Genomic DNA, 24,167 nt, shown 5'->3' with positions numbered 1-24,167 from the left:
GTGTTTAAATGCAAACATAAACTATCATTTCAGTATAAAATAAAACGCGTTTGGTCCGGCTAGTGAGTATTTATTAACTTTTAAGACTTTTATACAACTTATATAATTAATTTGTGGTCTCAGTAGATACTTTGATTTATAATTGACATTTTGGAACATTCTAAACAAACTGACCACTTAGTCGAACCACGGTAATATTTAATGAGAGCTAACACATATAGCTTAATATAGATTTAGTAGCTTGTAGCTGTACGTATTTCGGTATTTATCATTTATCAAATTATATATTTAGTAATAATACATTTTCTTAGCTAATAAGTAGGTTGTATATAATATTTAGTATATAATATTATTTTAGTAGTATATAATATTTGTTACAAGTAAATTATTGAAAATACTAATTTTAAACTAAATTATTATTATTATTTATTTCTCTAATGATTATTAGTATAAATTAATTAACGTTTATTCACTAACTACGAATAATATATCTTATTAGATGTATAGTATAAAATAACTATTACTTTGATGCTTATGCTTTGATTGGTAGCTGGAATGAGATTTTGGGAACACCTCAATTGTCCTTCGACATTCCAAAATATTTGTTCGGTTCCTGGATGTTTCAATTTCCCTCTAGATGAACTGCTTCTGCCATTGTAGTTAACATCACACAACGTGTCCGGTTGCAATGTCCCTCTTTCTAATACTATGTCATTATACATCATTGATTATCAAAATCAATACCAAAATGGATATAAATGTACGCATTATCGTGTCGTATAAATATACAAAAACTAACCATTAAAGAAACTGTAGGCACCATCCAAATATTCGGTCTCTTCATCTTGATTGTTTGCCATTAATCTGCGGACGAGGAGCGTCATATGATTCCCTGACGAAACAAACATTTGTCTTTCACGGAACCTGTAAGTGAAACAAAACGATAAAATTGATTGAAGTAAAAAAAGGCAACAATTTTTCATCTAATTCTTTAATCAACTTTCCATCGTAGTCAGACTTACATGCCATTTGTATCCCTAGCATGATTCTCTACGGGACTGCACAATCGTTTGGTTTTATCTTTCGACCTTATATCTGGTCCATCGTAAATTTCAATGAATGATTGACAAGAACTGGCTCTAAAATAATTTAAAATATCATACTAATTTCTAGACACAATATTTTTTTTAAGTCATTTTCATAATATGATATATATTATATATTATCCTTTAAATCTTTCTACTATAATATTTGAATATAATAAACAGACAAACTATTTAAAAAGGTTGGAACGTTCACTTGTATAATAATTATTATATAATAAATTAAAAATCAATACAATATTGTATATTCTAATCAGGATTTGCAATTGAATTATTTTTTATTACGTTTGGGTTAAATTTATTGGTATATGAATAAATTAAACATATTTTACGTGCCAATACATAAACCCAAAACATAAATAATAATCAAAGAAATAAAAATTCAAAACTCCGTTTATATATTTTTAACTTTCAAAGTGTTATAAATTATAATAATGATTATATTATAATATTATAATTATTAGATGTATGCATAATAATTTTAAGTAAATTATGTCTTATGTTCATGTTTATTTTGATATTATGTAATTATCACACTTACTTGAGCACGTAGTTAAACAAGGATATGTGCACGATCTCCGGTTCTCTCCCTTCGAAACGAATAGTGCAATTTGTTTTCCAATTTTGCATACCACGTAAATCGAAATGTCCAGACTTGATGTCGGCCGATTTGATTGTCAACTCACACGATTGGTCGTTCCTCAAGTTTCCTACGGTCAAAAACACAAGGTCGGAATAACAAAGCATTCGTATAATATTTTACTGATTTGAAATTGTTTTTTGTGTACTTTGAACTGCGACGGCTGGATACGGTGATGCTTCCAACGTGGCCGCAGTACTGGCTGGTTGCGTGCTCTCGTCATCGATGAACTCGATAGTAGCCACAAAGCCCGTGTAGTCGTACGGAGGAATCGAAGCCCCAGCCCTACAAATAGCAATTATTTTATTTTATTTTAAAATTCCAACTAATACATAATTTTGATAAAGTTTTACCTGAACTCAAGTAGCACGTTTGGCCCGGGAAAAGTGTGGTCTTTTGCGCTCTTGTCACAAATTGTAGTTAGCAAAGGACTGTTGGATGTTGGTCCTTGGTAAACGCTAATGTAATGTGCTCCACAATGACTAAAATAATATGGGATATACATTACTATAGTGAATTTTTAAACTAGTGCCTACTATTAAGGACCAAAATAAAATTTAGAAAATATTGAATCATATAACTATCGATTCGGGCGCTTTTTTTAAAATGTTTCTCGAACTCCTGATTTCAAAAATATCATTCACTTGAATTGCCTCATATTTAGGTAGTGACCTTCTTGTACTGGAATCACCTTCGATAGCTATACATTATCGATTTCTAACCTTACATTATAGAAAATTATTAATAAATTAAATAAATTGAGTCAATTGAGTCAATGTCGGTTAACTTAAATTAAATTAAGGTTAATAAATATTTAAATAGGTACTTAAATAGAATGTTGCAAAAACGTCAGGACAAAAATTAAAAAAAAAACCATAAAAATAGCAGTAATAATTAATAATAATGAAAAAAAAAATAATCAATACATATACCTACCTAATAAATAAATAAATTATAATAAAAATAAAAATTTTAGTTTGTTATGTTCTATCTTAGGTTAGTTTTCGAGGCTTAAATTTATTTGCCAATACTTTTGCAATAATTGTTATGTTTTTGTGGTTGTCCAAATTATTTTGGTTTTAATTTTGGAAGATCTAATTAATATTACCGTATCTAATTGAATTGATTTTAATACATTCAAGCATTTTTAAACATAAAGGTGAGTTGATGAAATTTCAATCTTACCAAAACTAAACTTAAATCCATCTCAAATTGTTTTGCCTTTCACTAATAATGTTCACTTTTATAAAATTATGTACGTATAAACGTGTTATTTATCGTAACGGTTGTGCAAACGATACTGACAATGTTGAACTGGTAATGATGGACTAGTCAGAAACTAATCTTTAACTGATAATCAGTAATCTACAAGATTATTGCATTCAAAAAATGAATCTATCCGGGAAATACTGTATGCCTTAAAAAAATTATATTTTTGAATATTACGGAAATTTATGTAATAATCTAGGTATAATATGAGGGGAATTCTAGTAAACCGTTCAGGTAAGTATACTTGAATTTCTTCCGTGTGTTTTTGGAGTAAATAAAAGTAACCTACCTAAATGTGGGAATCGATTCACGATTGGATAAAAATAATGAGAACCTACCCTAACCACGCCATTCAACTAATATATACAGGCAATACACTAATATGATTTAATTTAAACACAATCTTAATTTCTAATAAAATAAGTTGATTATACAATTTAAAAAAAAAAAAAAAAATTAAAATGATTTAGATCAATATAACTAACAAACGTTAGTTAATGAAATAAATAGGCAGAATTCTTATTTTAATAATACAGTAGTCACCGCTTATTGGACTCACTTTGAAACTCGACAATTTGAGTCAATTAACCGAATGAGTCAATAAGGCGAATGACTCAAAAAAATTTTAAAAATGCTTGAATTTAAAAACTTAAAAATATGTATTAATATTCAAGGTATGTATAAAAATAAAAATCTAGCTATATGCAATTAAAAATTAAATTAAATTAATTTTTTGATAAAAATCCATCTAATGTTGGTTGGATTTTCCCTTCTTCGGCCAACTTCATAATTATATCTTCATAAGATTTATGTTTCTCGAATACGTCAAAATCGCCTCTTTGCTGAATCCCTCTACTTACAATTTGAAGCGTTTCTAGCATTTGTTTAGTTGATGGTGGTTTCTCATCAGGTTCCTCTTCGTCGCTATCACCAGCTACATTCTCTTTAAGCCGTTTTAACTGTATTTCACCACATATATCTTCCTCGGTAACGAGTTCGGTAGTTTAGACTTCTTCGTCAATATATTATCCATTCATTATAAAGTTCAGTTGATATGTCAGTGGATATTTCGACAGGAGCTTCAACTTCTTTTGGATTGAGAATGAAACCACCGTGTATAAAATGTACCGACTTATTTATAACACGTTTGTTCAATGTATAATACGTATATATTTTCTTTATTTATCTAATTTTCAAATGACCCTATAAACCAGTATGTGAGTCGAATAGACGAATTTTTTGGTGTGTGTTAGTATATGTGCGAATCGGGACCAGCCGTTTTGAGTCTAATAGGTGAATGAGTTAATTAACCGTGAGTCCAATAAGTGGCGACCACTGTATATCGTTATACAATTCACATGCCCCCTTTATAATAATTAGGTAGGTAGGTATAATATAATATCATACATTTTCACGTTAGTATACTCCGATTCAAAACTAAATAAAATATTGTGTAAAATGTTTGAACCCCTAAATAAGTGTTAGAGATGACAATTTAAATTTCCGTATTAAATTTAATAAAAATAAAAATCCCATTTTTTAAAAGAAAAAAAATGAGGAAGAAATATCTCCGGAAAACGTTTTTATCGGAGAATAACCGTTTGTTAATGACCTGTCAGCCGGTAAAAGCTTTTTAACCGGAAAAGTCACAATTTCTCGTGAAAATTGTAAGCTTACGACAGAGAATCCACGATAGGTCCACTAGCTATCTCTTATTTGTCAACGTCCAACGTCTACATTGGTTTTCTATGACTCTTCCTTTTCTGAGCAACTAAAACATCTCTAAATATCCACCGAAATATCGTTGTATTACGACCTGTCGTGTATATTTCTCCATTCAAACCATAACGGTCTTAAACAATACAAATTTTAAGGCCAAAATATTCACGTATTATCAAAAGTGACTTTGTGACTGGATATTTCTTCATAGTATGTAGGTACGTAATATTAGGCATATTATTATAGTTAAGTACTTTTATCGATTATTGTATTCAACTCTGTGTTGACTCTGTTGAACTGTCAACTGGACCAAATTAACTAATTTTCAAAATATTATATCTCTCAGCTATAAAATGTACGGTTTAAGGTTCAATATTTTAATAGTTTAAACAATATATAATAATAATTATTAAAATTATTTTTAAAAACGTCGTTGAATCATCTATAGTAAATTAAATATTTTCCAATTTAAATATTTGTACGTAGTTGTAAACTGAATCTGTGAATGCGTGATGATGAATAAATATTAAATAATATAATTTATTTCTTATATCATACACCTAAAATAATTTGCAGGAGCAGTTGAGCATATACGAGAAATAAACTTTTGAACGTTGTACGCCTGTTATAAAATTAAAGATCTCTAACAAGGATATTAACTATGCGTATAATACACACCTATTTCACTATATAATATTATACTCAAATTATTTTTTATACACGAGGATCAGACTGAGCTCAGTTGTTGGTAAAATTTTCTTTCAAATGTTTTTTTTCCCTTAATCGTTATTGGAATATATCTAATTCCGGAAAACTAATTCATAGTTATGCAATTAAAATAACAATTCGTACAATATGGGTTTCAAAAATCAATTCATTTGAATAACCCTCAAAACGTCATTACAATTCAGAACGTCGATTAGGATTTCGGTATCAGTACCTACCTCATAAAGTACCTACCCAAAGATAAAACGTGTGTTGGTTACATAATAGAAAATATTCAATTACGCTGAGGGGTCGTTATTGCTTTTACATTTTAAGCATCGACTGGGATGAGGTTCAACGTGTCTGAAAAAACAGTCTTAGATATTAAACAGAAAAATGCCTTTACGATTTTTTCTTATACGCGTCAACAATTTTAATAAAGTGAAATTTATTAATATTAGATAATGATATTATTATTTTAAAATTTAATTTAATAATACTAATACCTAGTTTGGTTCTGAAATCCAATCATACATGTTGGTTAAAAATTTTAAATTACATATATCCTATATTGTGTGCGAACATTATAAAAATTATGAATATGTAGGTTATGAATATATATTACAGTGTACATTTTAATTATAAATTATTTAATTGTTAGACGAGTTAAGTGTCCGTATGCATAGCCAATTTATGCGTCACATAAGACATGTTAAACTATGTCCTTTGTGACATACAAATCAACTATGCATACGGATGCAAGACTCTATATACATTATGTTAAATATTTTTATTTCGTGACCGGAACCTGGTACATTAGCTCTGATTCTTGTTTTTTTTTTTAAATAAATTTTTTGATTCTTGTTCCTGATCCTATTTTTTAGGTTCCAGATTCAGAAACAGTTCTATTAGGTTCGGTTTCTGTTCCTAATACACACTTTTTTTAGATCACAGATAAGTCGTATCGGTGTACCTCAGTTTGTGGATATACCCAACTAAGGTGGGAAATCCCCCTGTGGTTGGTGTATTTCAACAGAATGAGATTTATAATAAGAGATTTTCTTGTCTGTAACAATTGATTTAAATATTAATATTAATTAATTGATTTTTTCTCTGTCTAACTAATGGCAATCAGAAATAATCAAAAATTACATTTTTATATTTTAAGGTCAAAATACATGTGTGAGCCATCGTATAGGATTGGAGGTTCTGGTATAAAAATTAGCTTATAGATTACTATTTACTATTCAATCCTTGAAAATTCGTCAGTATGTCTGTGAAAATCACGTCAGAATCGGTTCAGCCGTTTCAAAGATTAGCCCGGACGGGAAGTGCATAAAAATTCCAATAATATTGTATTATGCACATTCTATTTTATTTTAGACTAGCTACTATATTTAAGCAGACAGTATTTTAGCGGACAAATTAGTCCAGGGTATCAAGCTAACAAGGCTAACATCCGGGATAACAAACGGGGATATACTTGAATTTTATTTATTATTATACATTTAATATTATTATTACTATTATTACTACTATATATAATGCGCTTTTTAGATTAACTTTTTTTTTGTAAGAAAATTGTAAGAAAAATATGTTAAAACCGTGTTACAATCTGGCTAGTTATTCAATACAGGTTTATGACGCTCAAATATCTTACAAGGAAATAATGAAATCTGATTGGCTGAATGAAGTTGTAAAATTCACTAAAACAACATTTTGTGCAAATGTATTATTATTATTCTTTTCATCGTTTGATTTTACAGTACCTTCAGCGTTTTCAAAAGTCCAAATTATTAATAGCCGAATGGCGTAATTTGAAGAATGAATAAAGTATCACCATTGGCATACAAAAAATAATGAGTCGATCAGATGGTAACCCAAAATACTCAGTCAGTACCTAGTAGACACTTTATTTTTTGTGAAGGTCATTAAGTATGGTGATAGTGAAAATATATCATTCGATACCATTAAAACATAATACATTCAGTTGTATATTTAAAAAAATGTATAAATCATTTAGGTATGAACTTAAATAAAAAGAATGTGAATCAATTATTTATAGAAAAAAGTGGATTTAAAAATATTTTATACATATAAAGCAATGCATTATATATATAATATTTAATTTAGTTATTACTTACTATTGTTTATTGTCTAGGTACTATTCAGTTTCGTTATAATATTTCTGTAGTTATTACTTATTTTTCTTAGCGCACATAATATTACGTTTTAATGACTAATGTAAATTAATTTCGCTAATGGCCAGTAAAAATGAAGCAAAATACTAGTAAACATTTTTTTTTTTAATATTACTTTCCTGCCTATTTTAATTACACTAAGACATTATTATAAGTATACATCTTATAATAGGGTTTTTACCAAGTATTTAATCTAATTTAAATTGGTTTTCTAAATAAAGTCGGTAAAAATGTATAATCTATATTATGCATTTATGAGTTATAAAAAATAATTTATTAATCATTATGTTTTACTTTTAAGCCAATTGCATATGACATTCTGATAATAATCTTCTTACAAAATTCTGTTTTAGAAAAATGTTGAGAGGAAAGTAATGTTTCCACTAGGTACCTAGTAATATTTTAGAGGTCTGTACGAAATTAAAAGTTTTTCAGATTGTAGGGAAAGAAGAATTCAGTTAAGAGACATCATGGTGTTCTCAAAGTTATCTTGAGAAGTTTTTCGAAAAACTTTTCATTGTGAAACTAACGCACACGTGACGAAATATATTATATTAGCTAGAAAAAACTAATATTGATATTGCCTGTTTGACTTTATAAAATTTTTGTTTTTTATGAATCAGTGATGAGAATTTTTTCAACTTTCAGTCATAAATCCAATTGTGCTAAAACAATTAATTAATATAAAAGTAATCGAAAAATACTAACAGCATTTGAATTATAGTTTGTAATATTAATATAATATAATAGTATTAATACTTATTATACTTTCATTAGAAATTACTTATTTCTACATTAAAATACGATTTTGCGTTTTTTAAATGTAATACGGGTACAATGTGCAATACGTGTGTACTAGTTATTGAAATATATTTTTCAACAGTACTGTAAACAAAAGAGCATTGATAAAAATATTGAGTTATAATGGGACGTTTTATTAAATAAAAAACCCCGTCTAGCGTGAGGTGTATATTGTTACAAACATGAAAACATCTTAAACTTGCCATTTTGAAAAATTGCGATCCGTATGCAAGTTGTTCGGAGTTCCGGAACGGAAAACACTTTTACGCGGTTCGTTAACTTTCCATACGCATTGTATATAAAGGATCTTGCTTCTGATATTATTCTCTCGATTGTACTTTGCGTGCGATAGGTTTTTAAATTTCCTAGTAACACTATTATTGCAATACCATAGTGAAAAATAATAATAACTAATACGATAATACACGTCGTAGTGTGTTGTTTGGTTTCAAAGCCCTTGAACAAACCACACTCCCACTCGCAAGGTCGTGAGAATAAAAAAAAAAAAATCATAATTAAAAAAAAATTATTTTCTCGTTAAATTAAAATTTAAATCTGTGATCGTCATAGTTCGTATTATGTTCATTTTTGTCAATTGCTGTTACAACACTCACGTTCACTATTTAATTTAAAAGCAAATGAATCATCGCATAAACAAAAATATGAAATAATAATGATCAAGTTTTTGAATTATGGAATACTCATTAGTGTTTATGACAATATTTTTTTTTCTTATATTCATATTTGTATGTACATTGTACTTAGTATTTTTTTTACTGGAATTTATAGTAAAAAGGTATGAAATAAATTACACAGTTTAGTGGGTACATTGCAAAACAATATAAGATACTAGGTCTAGTGAAGAAAAAAACTGTACCTACACATTTCTTCTGGAAACTAAGATATAGAAAATGATATAAGTAAAACTAAATAAAATAACTCATCAATAATATTCAATAACAAATAGTTAGTCGTTACCATTAACAAATCCTCATCTCATTCCTTATTTCATTCAACTCAGAAACATAGTAATAATATGATTATATATGTATGATAGAATTTTATTTTTCAATTTTTGATACAAAAATACAACATATTTTGTAGCTTATAAATATAATAATAATAAATAATATATATAAATTGTTTTCAAGGTATAAATCATAATTCATAAGGTCTGTCTCAACTTGTATTATTATTTTGTTTTTAATAAGAATAAATTAAAATTATCTTCAAACAAAACATTGCAATGTAGGTACATGTGGTATGAATTAATTAAACCAATTATACATAATTTACAAATACATACATAATTAACCTTAAATTAATGTAACCAATTCTCGGATGGTACACATTTTCTATAAATGCGTTGTTACACTAACTTGGATCTGTATAACTATATAGCTAGGTTTTATAATAATTCCTACGATGGCGCTTGAACAAATTATATAAGATAGTGCACATTTATAACTCTGTTTAAGTAGAAGTTCCTAAACTAATAATTTAAGACAATTTTTAGAATAATAATAAGTTTGAAAATATGCAAATATTACGTTTTACGATTTTATTCAGTTTGTATGCTCACAAAATATTTTAAATTCAAAATGGTATAAATATAATATAACACTCGATAAAAAAAAATCAAACAATGGAGCTTTTTGTAATGAAACCAGAGAGTGCGGTGTTGAGCTATCAAACAAATACGTTAAAAAACTAATATAATATTACTCGTAAAAAATAAACGAAAATAACACCCATAAATACACGCAGATATAGCAATGTAAAAGCAAAAAAAAGTATAAATTTAAGTGGTTTGAATTTTATTGTAAAATCTCAACGCACAAAAACATCAATAATTTTGTAAAACACCGTTTACAATAAACTCAGCACTGTGGTTGTGCACTCATATTGGGTGGTTGCTCACTTCAATGCACCATGAAACATGATGATCGATGGTGTTTCATATTATCATTTTGATTTTAAAATGCTATAGAAAACTATGGTTTTCATGTATCTAATTTTATTGACAACCATAGTTATTAGAGTGAAATCATGAATTAATAGTAAAATAGCTTGGTATTATAATGTCAGGTCTATAATTCAAAATAAAAAAATATATCATAAAAATTATAATTTAAAAATATTAGCTATAGTTTATCCAAATAAATTATAATAATACATAGCTTAGACTTCTAGATTACTATAATTATGATTTGTTTTAATACTATAGATTAATTTACTATCTAAACTACGTTCCATCATGGTTAATTATCAAAACTTAAAAAAACATTTACAATTTTAATGGTCTATCAAATATCTAATATAGGCATTTGATATCGATAAATCTAGTCGTGAAGTTAGTATTGTGATGGATTAAAAATGTATAAAAATATCGCTTCTATAGTTACCCAATTAAAAAAGTTGGATGTAGAAAAAAACTTAAGAGTCTTTCACTCGTTAACAGATATGGTGTTCGTTAAAAAAGTTCGCTACGTCCAGAGTCTTTAAAAGTAAATATTATATATATAATTTTTAAATATATAATATTATATCCTTTCTCGCCGGATAAAATAAATTTCATAATTTTCTATAAAGAAATTAAATTTAACCGTAATTGTTTTAAAACGTTATCACGTTTCTAAAGCATATTTCATAAATTTTTAAGGATATATTATATATTTAAAAATTATCAAATATACTTTTAAAACGTGATAACGTTTTTAACAATTACGGTTAAATTTAATTTCTTTATAGAAAATTATAAAATCGATTTTATCCGGCGAGAAATGAAGCTCTGACCTCTGCCCGTGTGACCGTGTGACCTAAATTTTACTATGTGAACATAACATTTGCAGCATAGAAAAAAGCTACTTTTAAAATTTTAGTTGAGTATAGATAACTGAGTCTATAATTCCAATAGAGAAATTCCACGTGTTTTTATACCTAATAATAATAGCTAAAACTGAAACGTACCAAATACAACGAATTACAATATAACTGAAAGTAAATAGTTCTTTGTACAAGTCGAAAATATGGTATGTATATATTATTATTATATAGTTAATAGTTATTGATCGAACAAAGTTTTCTATTAGCCATAATCAAAATCGGCCATAAAAGGTATACTAGTTGAAGTGATTTGTTTTTCTCTTTCAAAAGTACTACCGACACAATATTACATTACACATAATATATATAATAATATTATGTAGTCACCGTTGCACATTTTATGGCGGGACAAAGAAGGATAACAACTTGAAAACTTTCGAAACGTAAGTTATCATCATATATTATTTTCATCGACTTTGTCAAGAACTGCGAACGCGAGTCACCTTTGCGATGTAACGTGTGAATATATATTATTATTATATTGACCACTGTATAGCCTGTAGGACTTTGGAATCCTGCCCATCGCCCAAGAGGTGGTAGGTAATAATAAAATATTGTATGATAACAACGCGAGCGAGACTCAGTGCGAGCGTGCGTATTTTTTCGTCGTGACCTTAAATCGTCTGGCCACGATCGAGACCCTTTTGTGCGATGATAAACGATGGCGTGCGTCGAAGATCGCGTCCGGAACGAGAGTTGAACTATAAACAAACACACACTCACACAAAATATACCTTCTTGTCCCTATCGCCACTGCTGCACACCTGCGCGGATGGTTGGACGATGGGAAGGATATATACGACGCGTATTGCCGGGCCGGGAGAAATTTCTCGCACTGTATTATTTACGTCACGTTTCCTTTCCGACTTTTCCAGCGAGTACATATTCTTTGGCCGCCACCGTTTTATCAATCATTGTCCTCCACTCGGGCTGCAGTGGCCGCCGCCGCCAGTCGCCACTGGTCGGCCCGCGGAGAATTCGCTTATTATTTCGTTTCCACCGTTCTTCGACGGCTATACACACGCGCCGCCACTGTGGACACCCCTGGAGGTTAAAACATTTTCTTCGGGTCGGTGGGTCGAAATCCACTGCGCCACCGCCGTTTTGTTTGCAACACGAGCTCGGAATATATTTATCCGATCTCATGCACTCCCTTCCCCCTCCGTCGCCACCGCCATTCGTCTTTACCATGCTTATTGTCCTTTTGTTCGTTTTGTTTATGCACACATATATTATATTATATATACGCAAATATATGTGCAGTGTGCCAGTGTGTGTGTTTTGGTAGAGTGTTTGGATTAATTATCCCACCGAGTATATTTTCGGTGTGCGGCAATGCGAAGTCATTTCGCTCGAGATTATTTTAACGCACTCACGAGTCACAAACAGTTTGCGAGAACCACATGGTTTTTAATTTTAATTTTAATTCACGAATCGAGCTTTTTAATAAACTGTCACTATTAAATTAAATATAATAACAATATCAGTGGCATTAAATATCATATAAGTTTGTTTTTAAAAAATAGTTTATATTTTACTTTATGTTCGGAATGTAAAGATGGGTGATTGTTACCAAATCAATACTATATGATAAATGTTTTGATTAAAAATTAAAAAAATATATTACAGCAACCACATACTATTTAAAATATATGTTCACTCCACAATGATAAAATTATATGATATACAACAAATCATATATTAAGATGAAAAATAATCCATTTAAAAATACATTTTTATTCAATTACAGTATAAATATAGTAAATACAGTATGACTACTCCAGCCTTTATAATTTTTAATTGTATCAAGTAGGCTCCCATTTTAAATATTCAACTAAGTTTAACCTGTTTATAAACGTATTTGTACGTTTTTATACTTAATACTCATTCATTCAATTTAAAAACAAATAAAAATATTAAAAAATCATATCCCCACGAGAAAGAATGTTAATTACAAAAAATAATTAATTTTACCTATAATTCCTATTATCAACATTATTATATACAATATCCTAGGCTGACACACCGTCTCCGATCAGATACGTTGTCGTATACAATAATCATTGAATTAAAACTGAATACATCCATTACAGTGATTTATTCGACACTAACTGTACGGAAGAGTGATTACCACTTGTCCACATTTTAACTATCACACAATGAAAGTTTATTTAGATTTCTATCCAATCTGAATTTGAGATATAAATGATTTTGACGAATGAAAATCTTGTGTGAGTTTGTTTAAGAGATACCTACTGGCCACTATACATACAATGAAGCATCCGTTGACCCAAGTACGAAGTGTATACACGTGCCAGTATGAAAACAATCAAAACAATACGGTGGATTACAAAAACAACGTGAGGAAATTAAACAAACAGTTCTTGTCCTTTATTGTTCTGACAACTTAAAAATAATTGTGGCATTAAGTTCATCTTGATGGTACAGCAATATCAAAAAAGTATATATTTGAAAATATGTTACAATATCCACGAGACTCTCTAATATAGAACTCATTATATTATAATTTATCGAAGTATAATTATTCAGTTTGTTCCTTGTGACATATTTTTTTATGAAAAAAAAATAAGAATTATTAAATATTTTTATCAATTAACTTTAGTAATTTATTTCATTCAGCCGAATCGTATAACTTAAAATTGTTATAAGTATGTATTAATTTACGAAATAGGGTCATTAAACCTCCCTCCCGTTCTATCACGCCATCCAGTCCTGTATACTTGAACCCCCCGCCATATTACATATTGTATAAATTTATTACAAATTGTATATAATATTCTTGTCTTATAATAAAAAAAAAAGAATTATACTATTTTAAGTATGTATTACGTGTAATAATTATATTATTCATCTAGTAGAATTATTCGTCTAGTAGTATATTATATAATATAATGTTTGTAATTTATAATGTATTATACAGCTTAAATTTTAAATATTCTTAGATAAAAAATTAATAATAAGGAATTTCAGTATTTGTGATAAATATTGAAGTAAAATTATTTTCATACTAACTTTCCTATCATTCAAAATTTATAATTTGGTCTGATACCTACGCATAATAAATGTTAGAAATAAATAATAGCTATTCTATTTTAGCACTGTAATGAATTGGAATTTTTATTTTTTATTTTTTATTGGAAGAATTTAATATTTTTTTACGATTTTCTGTATACATAATACATAACCATAATATTATAGTAAATAAGTAGTCAACTATTTGTATAATATTTATACAGTAGGCCTATTTCTATAAATAATGTAATATGTTATATTAATAAAATAATGTTATATCTTACTTGAGTGGTAATGATAACGTGAGAAATTGTAGTCGTACTTTGGTATGAACGGAGCTTGTGGTAATATGGTACTTGCAATAAAGGTTTGTACCATAGATTCCCGGAAACCCTGGGCTAGCAAGCGTACAAGAGTCTTTGTTACAAGAAAAGTCTTGATACAGCCAATCGCAAACTGGAAAAATAAATCGAATGATATTAATTATTGATAAAAAAAAATACCTTCGCGTAGCTAAATTGCCTATCTCAGACGCCGTCACAACATTAATATTATATAATAATATCTTATAATAAATATTATTATGTATTATTATATTTTAATAAGAAATATTCTAATATTATGTTAATGACGTTGGACAAATATATATATATTTTTTTTGGTTAATATTTAAAAAAAAACAATGGAAAAAATTATTTATTTTACAGAACCAAATTTTTTGGCTAAATATTTTAATTTAACATTTACTGAAATTAACTGGACCTAGACAGTTTTAATGGCAATTTACTATGCTTAGTCAACCTAATTTTTTAAAAGATTCGAAATGTAGTTTATAAAATATAAAATATATTACAATTCTTGAAATTTAAAATTGCAGGTGATATAATAATCAGTTTACAGCTTTAGATAAAATTCATTATGGAATGAATGGTATATTGTATAAAAATTGTGTTTCTAACATTCAAAGCAGAATTAGCCGTAAACAGACTATAAATGAATAGCCAATCCAATAATTTAATTAATAGTTATGAACATTTAAAAATAAATATAAACAGTTTTGTCATTTAATCAATTCAATTTTAATATGGTAGGTACTTATTAGTTATATTTTTATCGTGTTGTTCAAAGTCAAACAGAAAAAAAATGTATAAAATGTGTAAACAAATGTAAAGTATTATTAATTAATTATATTGTTTAAACTAAATACGGGGGAATAAAATTATTCCGTTCTAATAAAATTAATGAAATTGGAAGTATTTAAGCAAAATTAAACAATATAACAGCTTAATACAATTTAAACAATTTTCTATGCATCATATCATATTATTTATTTAACGTATGGAAAATATATTTATAATTATTATTACAGATAGTTCCTTTATGACATTATTATTATGCACAATGTTGTATGAAGCTAATACAATTAAAATTAATATCATTCAATTTACTAACTAAAATAACTGTGTATTCATAAGTTATATCATCATTCAAATGTATGCTCGACAATAATGTAATTAAATGATACATGACAAGTTATTAGAGTTCATTGACATCTAATATAATTAGTATTGTTGAACTTGTTTTAAACATAAGTGTGCTTAATAATAATAGCAATTTGATTTTTATTTTAATACAAAAATTAATATGTTAAATAAGTACCAATATGATACCGAAAGATATTATTCTATAAAAATTAATAAAATGTACATCACATTAAATTTCTATACTTAAAAAAAATAATTATAATATAATAATATTAATTATAGTGGTAGCACTACATTGATGACATGGATATGATTTTCGTTAGAATGTATATTATGTAAAAATAAAACTGACAGATTTCATTATGATATATATTTCAGTTCAGACTTACGTATTATCGGGAAAAATGTAATTATTAATATGTGTGCCATAACTAAAATTAGACATAATATAATATACCTATATGTATAATTTATACATGATAATTCACCAAGCATGCTGACCTCAATTTCATACCCTTCCATAGGTACCTAATGAATGTATTAATTTATTTTTTTGATTTTCAGAATTTCTAAATATACCTATATATAAAAAACGCATTTCAAAATCATAGTGATTTTTCGTATTACTTACTAGAAGAGTATCACAAACTTCAGTTTTTCAAATGAGAATATCTTTTATACTGTAAATTTTTTTTGTATAATTTTTATAAACAATTTCAATATAGCTAGTTTAAAATTTGAACGATTAGTTTCTTAGCTATTAAAATGTTTATACTAAAGATAATATTCTTAAAAATAGTTTTACAAAAATTTAAAATAAATATAATAGAATTGGATCTTGAATTTATTATACTTGGACCATTTTTAAAAATTATGAATGTTGATAGATTACTATTAATTATTACAATTTCTAATTTATCGTAGCTCCTATATATCTTTCAAACCCATTATCATGGAACTGATCCACCATATACAAAGTTAAAAACTCAAAAAATACTCTTTAAAATTTTTACTTTAATATGCCAACATTTTCAGATAAATTATCCGCTAAATAATTCACAGTAGAAAAGAGGGATTCTCATTTGAAAAACAAACGTTTGTATCTCCATAGAACACTCATTAAATAGTTCAAGAAATTTTATGAATTTGAAAATATGGTCTTAAAATATATTGATAAATTCCAAAAATCAGATTTTGATAAACTAATTTATTGAAGAAAAAAATGATATAAGTATGATTGGTGTGAATTATTCTGTATATTGTATTATTTCTCGATTTTAATTTAAAAAATAAATATATTTTATATATTATATTATATAACTTTGGTGGATTAGTTGCATAATATATTTACACATACACATATATTATATATACACATAACTACAGTGATTTACTAAGAATTTATAATATTTTTGGCGAGGTAATAGAAACTCCATTATCCCACTACTTAATATCACTCATACTTAATGAGCCATCCTGTACGCGAAAACATTATATTGTACGAAAACAGATGTTCAAATCAGAATCACTCTTAGTGTGTATTTTATCGTTTAGTGAAAAATTAATGATTCGAGTAAAATATGAAGGCAATATATCACATTAAATTGCATTTGTGTGTGACCGTAACATTTCTTTGTTATGATATAATCCTGAATAACATTATATGGTTCTATGGTATTTTATCGTTTATATCTTGGCATTCTTGAAAATTCAATGTTTTGTGTACATAAAAAAAATTAGGCAAACTCTACAGGATTAAATGCAATTATTTGTGAATCTTTTTACTATGGTTTTAAATGTTTGCTATCAGCTGAGCGCAAAATGCCAAATAATAGAGCATAATTTGAATACCTTCTATACAATATAATATAGAACATAGAATATATAATTTTACTCAAACATTTTAAAATTACCATATTTAATTTTACGAACAAGCTCAATTATCACGACGCTTGACTTTTTGAACAATGGTATTTAACGTGAAACATCAATAGACAACTTTCGGTTAAATAAGTTAAGTACAAAATTGTTTTAATCATACATTCATACTACAATGTGAATTTTAAAAATAAGATAGCATATAACAACAAGCAATTACGAAAACAACATACGCTCGCAGTTAGGTTCAAATCCTAATCTCGGAGCAAGAATTTTTGATTCACAAGTGTGTACGTGTTACACTTTTACCTACATTCCACCTCAGCATTGGGTAATAAGTACGCTATAGTCTGTATTACCTACATCATGGGATCACGAGGGAACAGACCCTTGGAGACCGAGCACTTTAATTAAAATGCATGGACTCACCTGTGTGCTCTATCCTTCTGCCTCCTTTGGGCCTGAACGCTAGACCATGAACATTCGTTAGCGAAGTGAAGCTGAAATATGCCAAAAATTGTGATCTAGACGTAGCTTCTTCAATTCTGAAACGATAAAAACAGTTATATTAATAATCTAAAAATCGTTTTCATTATTTATTGTTTGTAGATACTTAAAGTTAAATTCTTATCGATACGATTCATATTTCATGTTCAATACCATCGCCATGGACTTAATTCAAAATAATATATTACATGATTTTAGTTGTATTACATTATTAATTGTTTTAAATTAATGAAATAATTAAAAATAATTTATGTTATCGTTATGTTTCAACTTTTATCTCCATTGTTTAAGATTTATTTTTTCAATAAAACTTTGTATTCCATTTTTTTGATTTACGGATATAAAACCAATACATTTTGGTAAAATACGATACTTCATACTTCATAGCAGTTTTATATGGGATACATAAAAATAATATTTTATAATGCAGCGAATAATATAAGATTGTAATGTGTTAAAAAGAAATGAGTAAAAATGTATGTTTGTATTAATAAAAGAAAAATCTATTTTGTACAACATTATCTGATGTTAATTTTAATTGTATTTTCGAAATTTCATAATTTATTCTCGTGTTTTGAAGTATGGTAGAATATTTGAATAAAGGGAATTTTATCTTTTTTTTTGCACATTATTATTTCCTTTCAATATAAGTAATAGGTATAATATAGCTCACGATTGGTTTTAGCCGATAAAACTGTGGTGACATTCAAGTTAACTTACAAATGTGTATTGGTTTAAATTTATTCAGTGCCCGTGTAATATCTTTTACCGCTTTCGAAGAGTTCGTTGTGCGTCAGTGCGTTGTCATTAAACATTATCAGTTTCCCGAAAGCGATTGTGAAGTCATGTAGAAATACGTGTGTGACTTTAAAAAATAAGTCATGAATATAACGATGGTACGAAAGCAAAAGCTGCTGTCCACGGACCGGTAAGAACCATATTTACCAATCCAAAACGTCCGAGTGATCTATATATCTGTCGAGAACTAGACGGGGAAAAGGGTAATAGTGGAATGATTTTTAAGAGAAATAAGAACCCTCTGGCCAAGGCATAACTAACTATATGCGTTTTGGCTCGACAACTATATACGAGTATACGACGGAGACCATCGGATAAAATATCGTTTGCAGTATACGAAATTCAGACTCTTTGACGATAACAGTGAAGCTATTCGGATTACGGATCGGAGCAAAGCCAGTCTGGGGTTGAGGCCCTAGGCCGGGGGTGACAGACCCGCGTGTGTAAGTGTGTCTATAGAAAATTAATGTCAGAGTCTGTCCGGCTGTCTTGCTGTCCGTCCGTCCATCTGTCTCGGGCCGTTGGCTGCACACCAAAAACTGACCACAAAAACCCATCAGTCGGAAATCTGACCCTAATCTCGGTTCACCCTTTTCTCATTAAATATATATATTTTTTCCCGAAGATCAATAAAGGGAATTAGAGATTTCTTATTAAGATTTCATCGAAATATGAAAATATATACAATCATGGTGTTATTATTAATAACAAACTGTTTTATATGGTGGTGAAACAATAAGCAACACAGACGCACAGGTTGTGAAGGGTAAACTTTCAAAGGCTCCTTCAGAGCACGTCTAAATTTATGGTGTCGTTAATAAAGATAATAATATCACTTTTAATACAACTCAGTTAAAAGAAAATTTCCAGCGTTAATAATTAAACGCATTATACCCACTTGCTGTTAGGATGAAACATAATACTATAATATACTATTATATACTATTATAATACCTATATTATATATATTTATAAAATTAATTAAAATATATTGTTAAGTGTACATTTTGTAATAAATCCATATTTAATCAATTTCAGTTTTTATAATACTCGTTGTTGTACACGTAGCTATGGTCTAAAGATTGCCGATAAATGTGAGTACTTACCTATAAACATTATTTGTGTACAAATTATTGAAATACATTTATATAGTTATAAAAGTTAACAAATTTTCTAAAAAAAATTCAAAATATAAGGTTATACATTTCCTGATATTCAGTCAAAATCTTCAACACAGAGTACTTTTGTGTCTTTTTTGTCTTTATTATTATTTGTATTGTAACAAGAGATATTTCATGTTATTATTAATAACAATAAAAATGTAGAGTACAGTACATTTGAACGCAATGAATTATTATGATGGCCGTTTATACGTACATATTTAAAAGATTATTTATTTAAAAAGGAAATAAAAAAAGATGGAAATTGCATATTTCTATTATGCATTTGGGCCAGTTGCAGGTTCTTTACCATAATCTGGATCCATAAATAAGACTGATATTGTGCATAATTTAATAAATACTGTAAAATCACAAACTAATAAATCAAATTTAAAATTTGAATATTATTTTCGTGTCATAAAAAAATACAATAGATACATTTAAAATGTTTTTTTTTTAGTACTTATTATACTGTTTTTTGTATTTTTTCCCCTCTGTTAAGATTGGAAAGCACTATAATTAATGAAAATATAAATAAAAAATATTTGTTAGCTTATATTATAAGGTTTTAAATGTTTTGCTATTATAGCGTGTGGTTTTTGCAAACAAATTTTGTACAGCACTTCTTTATTTATACTAAAATATTTCTTTTCCGGTAGGTCATATTGTTATTACTTATTATAATAATCTGTTTTGTTTCAATTTACAAATGTTTTTCCAACATAATGACTAGTGTAATTACATTAGTTCATTACTGTCGTGTTTAAATTAATCTTTTTTTTTACAACTTTTCCATTTAATTTTTTTTATGGCAGATAATGTTATTTTGTGAATGAACATTAAACAGTATAAAGATTCAGTCAAGTAAAAGGAAATGAGGCGGAAGAAGTATTGTGTTTATTATAGTTATAGCTGTCTAAGGGGGAAGGGTTGAAATGAGAATGAATAAAAACATTCTCGATGAGTGAACAAAATATAGCTCTCTATATTTTTGTAATATTGTCGTTATAATTATTACATTTAATGATGAATTCTGATTTTAATTTTGATACGGTCTAATAAAATATTATTTTTATGAATATTTGTTTTGTATCTACTTAATTTAATTGTCTTGTTTACAATTGCTTGGACGTAAAATAAAAATGTATACATTTATTTTTAAAATAACATATTTTTAATTCTTATCAATATTAATATGTTACTTTATTTGGCATGTTCGTATAGTAAAACTATATCCAAAACCATTATCTAGTTACAATAATGTGACACCATATTATTTAACTATAAAATAAATAGCAATTAATAAATATTTATATAGTGTAGGTAATGAAAAATTTAGATTTAAAAAAAAAATTCACTTGAACCGCAAGTATGGCGATGAGCATTACTTCCTCTTCAAATAGTAACGTGCCTATTTCACAAAGAGCAAATTTTAATAATAACTACCTTTTACCGTCATAGGCTTTCTGGCTCACATTATCATCTCTTTCACGCAGTCATAAACATGCGTAAGGATGAAACCCAGTAAAGACTGTTCAACCATTTACCCCTTCATTTCATGCACTAGATAGTAGACGCAAGGCGATAACTAAAATATCTCTTATTTGCACTCAGTTCAGATCTATATTATTTTTATTGAATATATTATTTACTCCCTAAATTTTAAGCCGTAAGAAATTTATCATATCTCATTTTACTTGCTTACAAAAACTTATTAAAAATAAATTTCAGTAAAATGTATAATATTTATATATACAGGCGCCATGATAGACTATGGCGAGAACTTTTTGCGGTTGATCCTTACCGAAAATTCAATACGGCCGATTCTCGATCCGCAAACATGACGACTGGAGGTGACAACCGTTCGTCTTGGCCACATATCCGGGGCCCTGATCCTTGTCCAAATGAATCCAGCAACTCCAGGTATCCCGATACGCAACTAGAAAAATAATATGCTTTATTAGATTATAATTTTATGTACGCTTATATAATATGCTTTGTAAAATAGTTATAATTGTATGTATACTTATATTATAATAATAATTGTTCATTAATAATAACGTGCATTCTGTTTTAGTTTATAAAATATTTAAATTTTTCTCGTAGAGCGAATAAAAATTATCCTAAGCTATATTATTCTCACATGAAATAGGTTTATTTTTTATTTATTACATGAAAGTTTTATTGGGTTTTAGATTTAAATAATTTGTAATCCCGTTCTAAAAGTGCATTTTCATAATTTAATGACAAAAAAAATGTTATAAACTTAAAACTTTAAAAACAGTACAATTGTTTGTTTGTAGGTACTTAATTATATATGTTTTACTTAAAACATAATTGTTTTTAAATTTAGGACATTTTGTAAAAATACTAAATTTTATGAGACTATAAGCGCAGAACATGGTTTATTTAAAATTCTATAAGCAACCCATCATACAAATTATAAACATTGCAAAATATTTTGAATATAATGTTTGACAATATTAAAATGTTCAGAACATTATCGATTAATAATTTATAATAACTATACAATACAAACTAAATAAATTAATTTTTTTGTCTATTTTGTTGGAATTTAATATACCTTAGTAAATAAATATATTAAATTATTAAATAACAATTTATTGTTTTTTTAAAACCTTTTCATCATATTTACAGTTTATTTGTATGATAAACAATTTTAAATACTTTTTTTTCCAAATGAGTAATAAATGTAATAAATAAAAACGCTGTAGGTACTGGAATTTTGTCATTGATATTTTTATATGTTCGTTATAAAAATATTTTCTATAGTATAATAATTATAACTTGGAGAAAAAGGTTTGAAATATTATAACAGTATTTCATTTTTTTCAAAACTTTAAAGAGCGCCGGGACACGTATTAGTTATTCATAATGCTATTATGTAGGTAGTTAAAATAGTATAAATAAGAAAACTTAACGTTTATATTTATAGCCACTATTAAAACTTATTTTAAACATACTAAAAGAAAAGAAATTACAGTAATGAGTTGCATTTATAGTTTTAAAAACACTTAGCTACATAGGTCAAAGACAACTGATTCGTAGAATAAATATTTTAATGTACGCATTGTAGGTATCTATATAAGTCCCAAACAAAGCAAGACAAATCCAATTTAGTAGATTAGTATTGATTTATTTTTCCAATCCATTAATAAAATAATATATAGCTATACCTATAGTGGCTATAATACTGCTATAGTATTATATTATACAAATATAATGAAAATGAATTCACACACGAAAACCGCACTTTCTGGTATGACGAAAATCATTGATTATTTGGTATGATATTAAAAAAGCTGTGGTCCTCCGATGACTATGAACCGATGGACGTTTTCAAATCCTTATCAATACCTATACAGACTGCGTTGACAGTTTAATGGGGTTGTCACTTTCACCCGTTAAGGCGCAAACGGGTTGTATCTATACACGTATAACTGTCGCGTATTTTGTCTCCAAACACGACAATATATATAAAGGGAAATATATTATTACATATCCACTTGTCTTTTTATTTTTAATATTTTCCATTGTCAACGGAATACTCCGTCCGAGTTTTTCATTCATTCACCGTTTATATGTTTTTTATTTTTTTTTTTATCATCTCCAAACACACTCGATACTTGCATCATATAATCATACCTAACCACTTTGGCCACAACTACCTTCGTTGTTGTGTATTTCTAGGGGAGCACAAAAGCAAAAAGAGGGTTTAAAGGGCTGTACGAGATTGCACTGGATTTTGATTGCACGTGCTGTGTTCCATGGTAAAAATGAAAGGACACGCGTAACACTCGTACCTATAAAGTATTATATAATATATATACACAATATCATAATAGTCACCATGTCTAGACGCATACATTTTTAACGAGTCACTGTAATTGAAACGTATAAATAAGCCGTAAGAGTATATAAGTAGCTTTTTTTATTTTTTAAATTAGTTGACTTATAAAATT

The 24,167-nt window shown here is 27.6% G+C and overlaps 1 protein-coding gene across 1 annotated transcript in view; it reads right to left on the bottom strand.

The window, feature by feature from the left end:
* The window catches only part of LOC100572104, a 215,987-nt gene that overhangs the window by 8,016 nt on the left and 183,804 nt on the right, over positions 1-24,167 (bottom strand). The window contains exons 5-13 of the mRNA XM_029488085.1: positions 21,989-22,123; positions 18,149-18,264; positions 14,642-14,813; positions 2,097-2,225; positions 1,892-2,028; positions 1,645-1,813; positions 1,023-1,139; positions 800-924; positions 525-706 (exon numbers count right to left, since the gene is read on the bottom strand). Coding sequence (XP_029343945.1) covers positions 525-706; positions 800-924; positions 1,023-1,139; positions 1,645-1,813; positions 1,892-2,028; positions 2,097-2,225; positions 14,642-14,813; positions 18,149-18,264; positions 21,989-22,123 — 1,282 coding nt within the window. The remainder of the gene's footprint in view (positions 1-524; positions 707-799; positions 925-1,022; positions 1,140-1,644; positions 1,814-1,891; positions 2,029-2,096; positions 2,226-14,641; positions 14,814-18,148; positions 18,265-21,988; positions 22,124-24,167) is intronic.

Source organism: Acyrthosiphon pisum, chromosome A1, assembly GCF_005508785.2.
Source record: "Acyrthosiphon pisum isolate AL4f chromosome A1, pea_aphid_22Mar2018_4r6ur, whole genome shotgun sequence".
Taxonomy (NCBI): domain Eukaryota; kingdom Metazoa; phylum Arthropoda; class Insecta; order Hemiptera; family Aphididae; genus Acyrthosiphon; species Acyrthosiphon pisum.
Note: the sequence above shows the minus strand (reverse complement) of the source record. Positions and strands in the feature narration are given on the sequence as shown.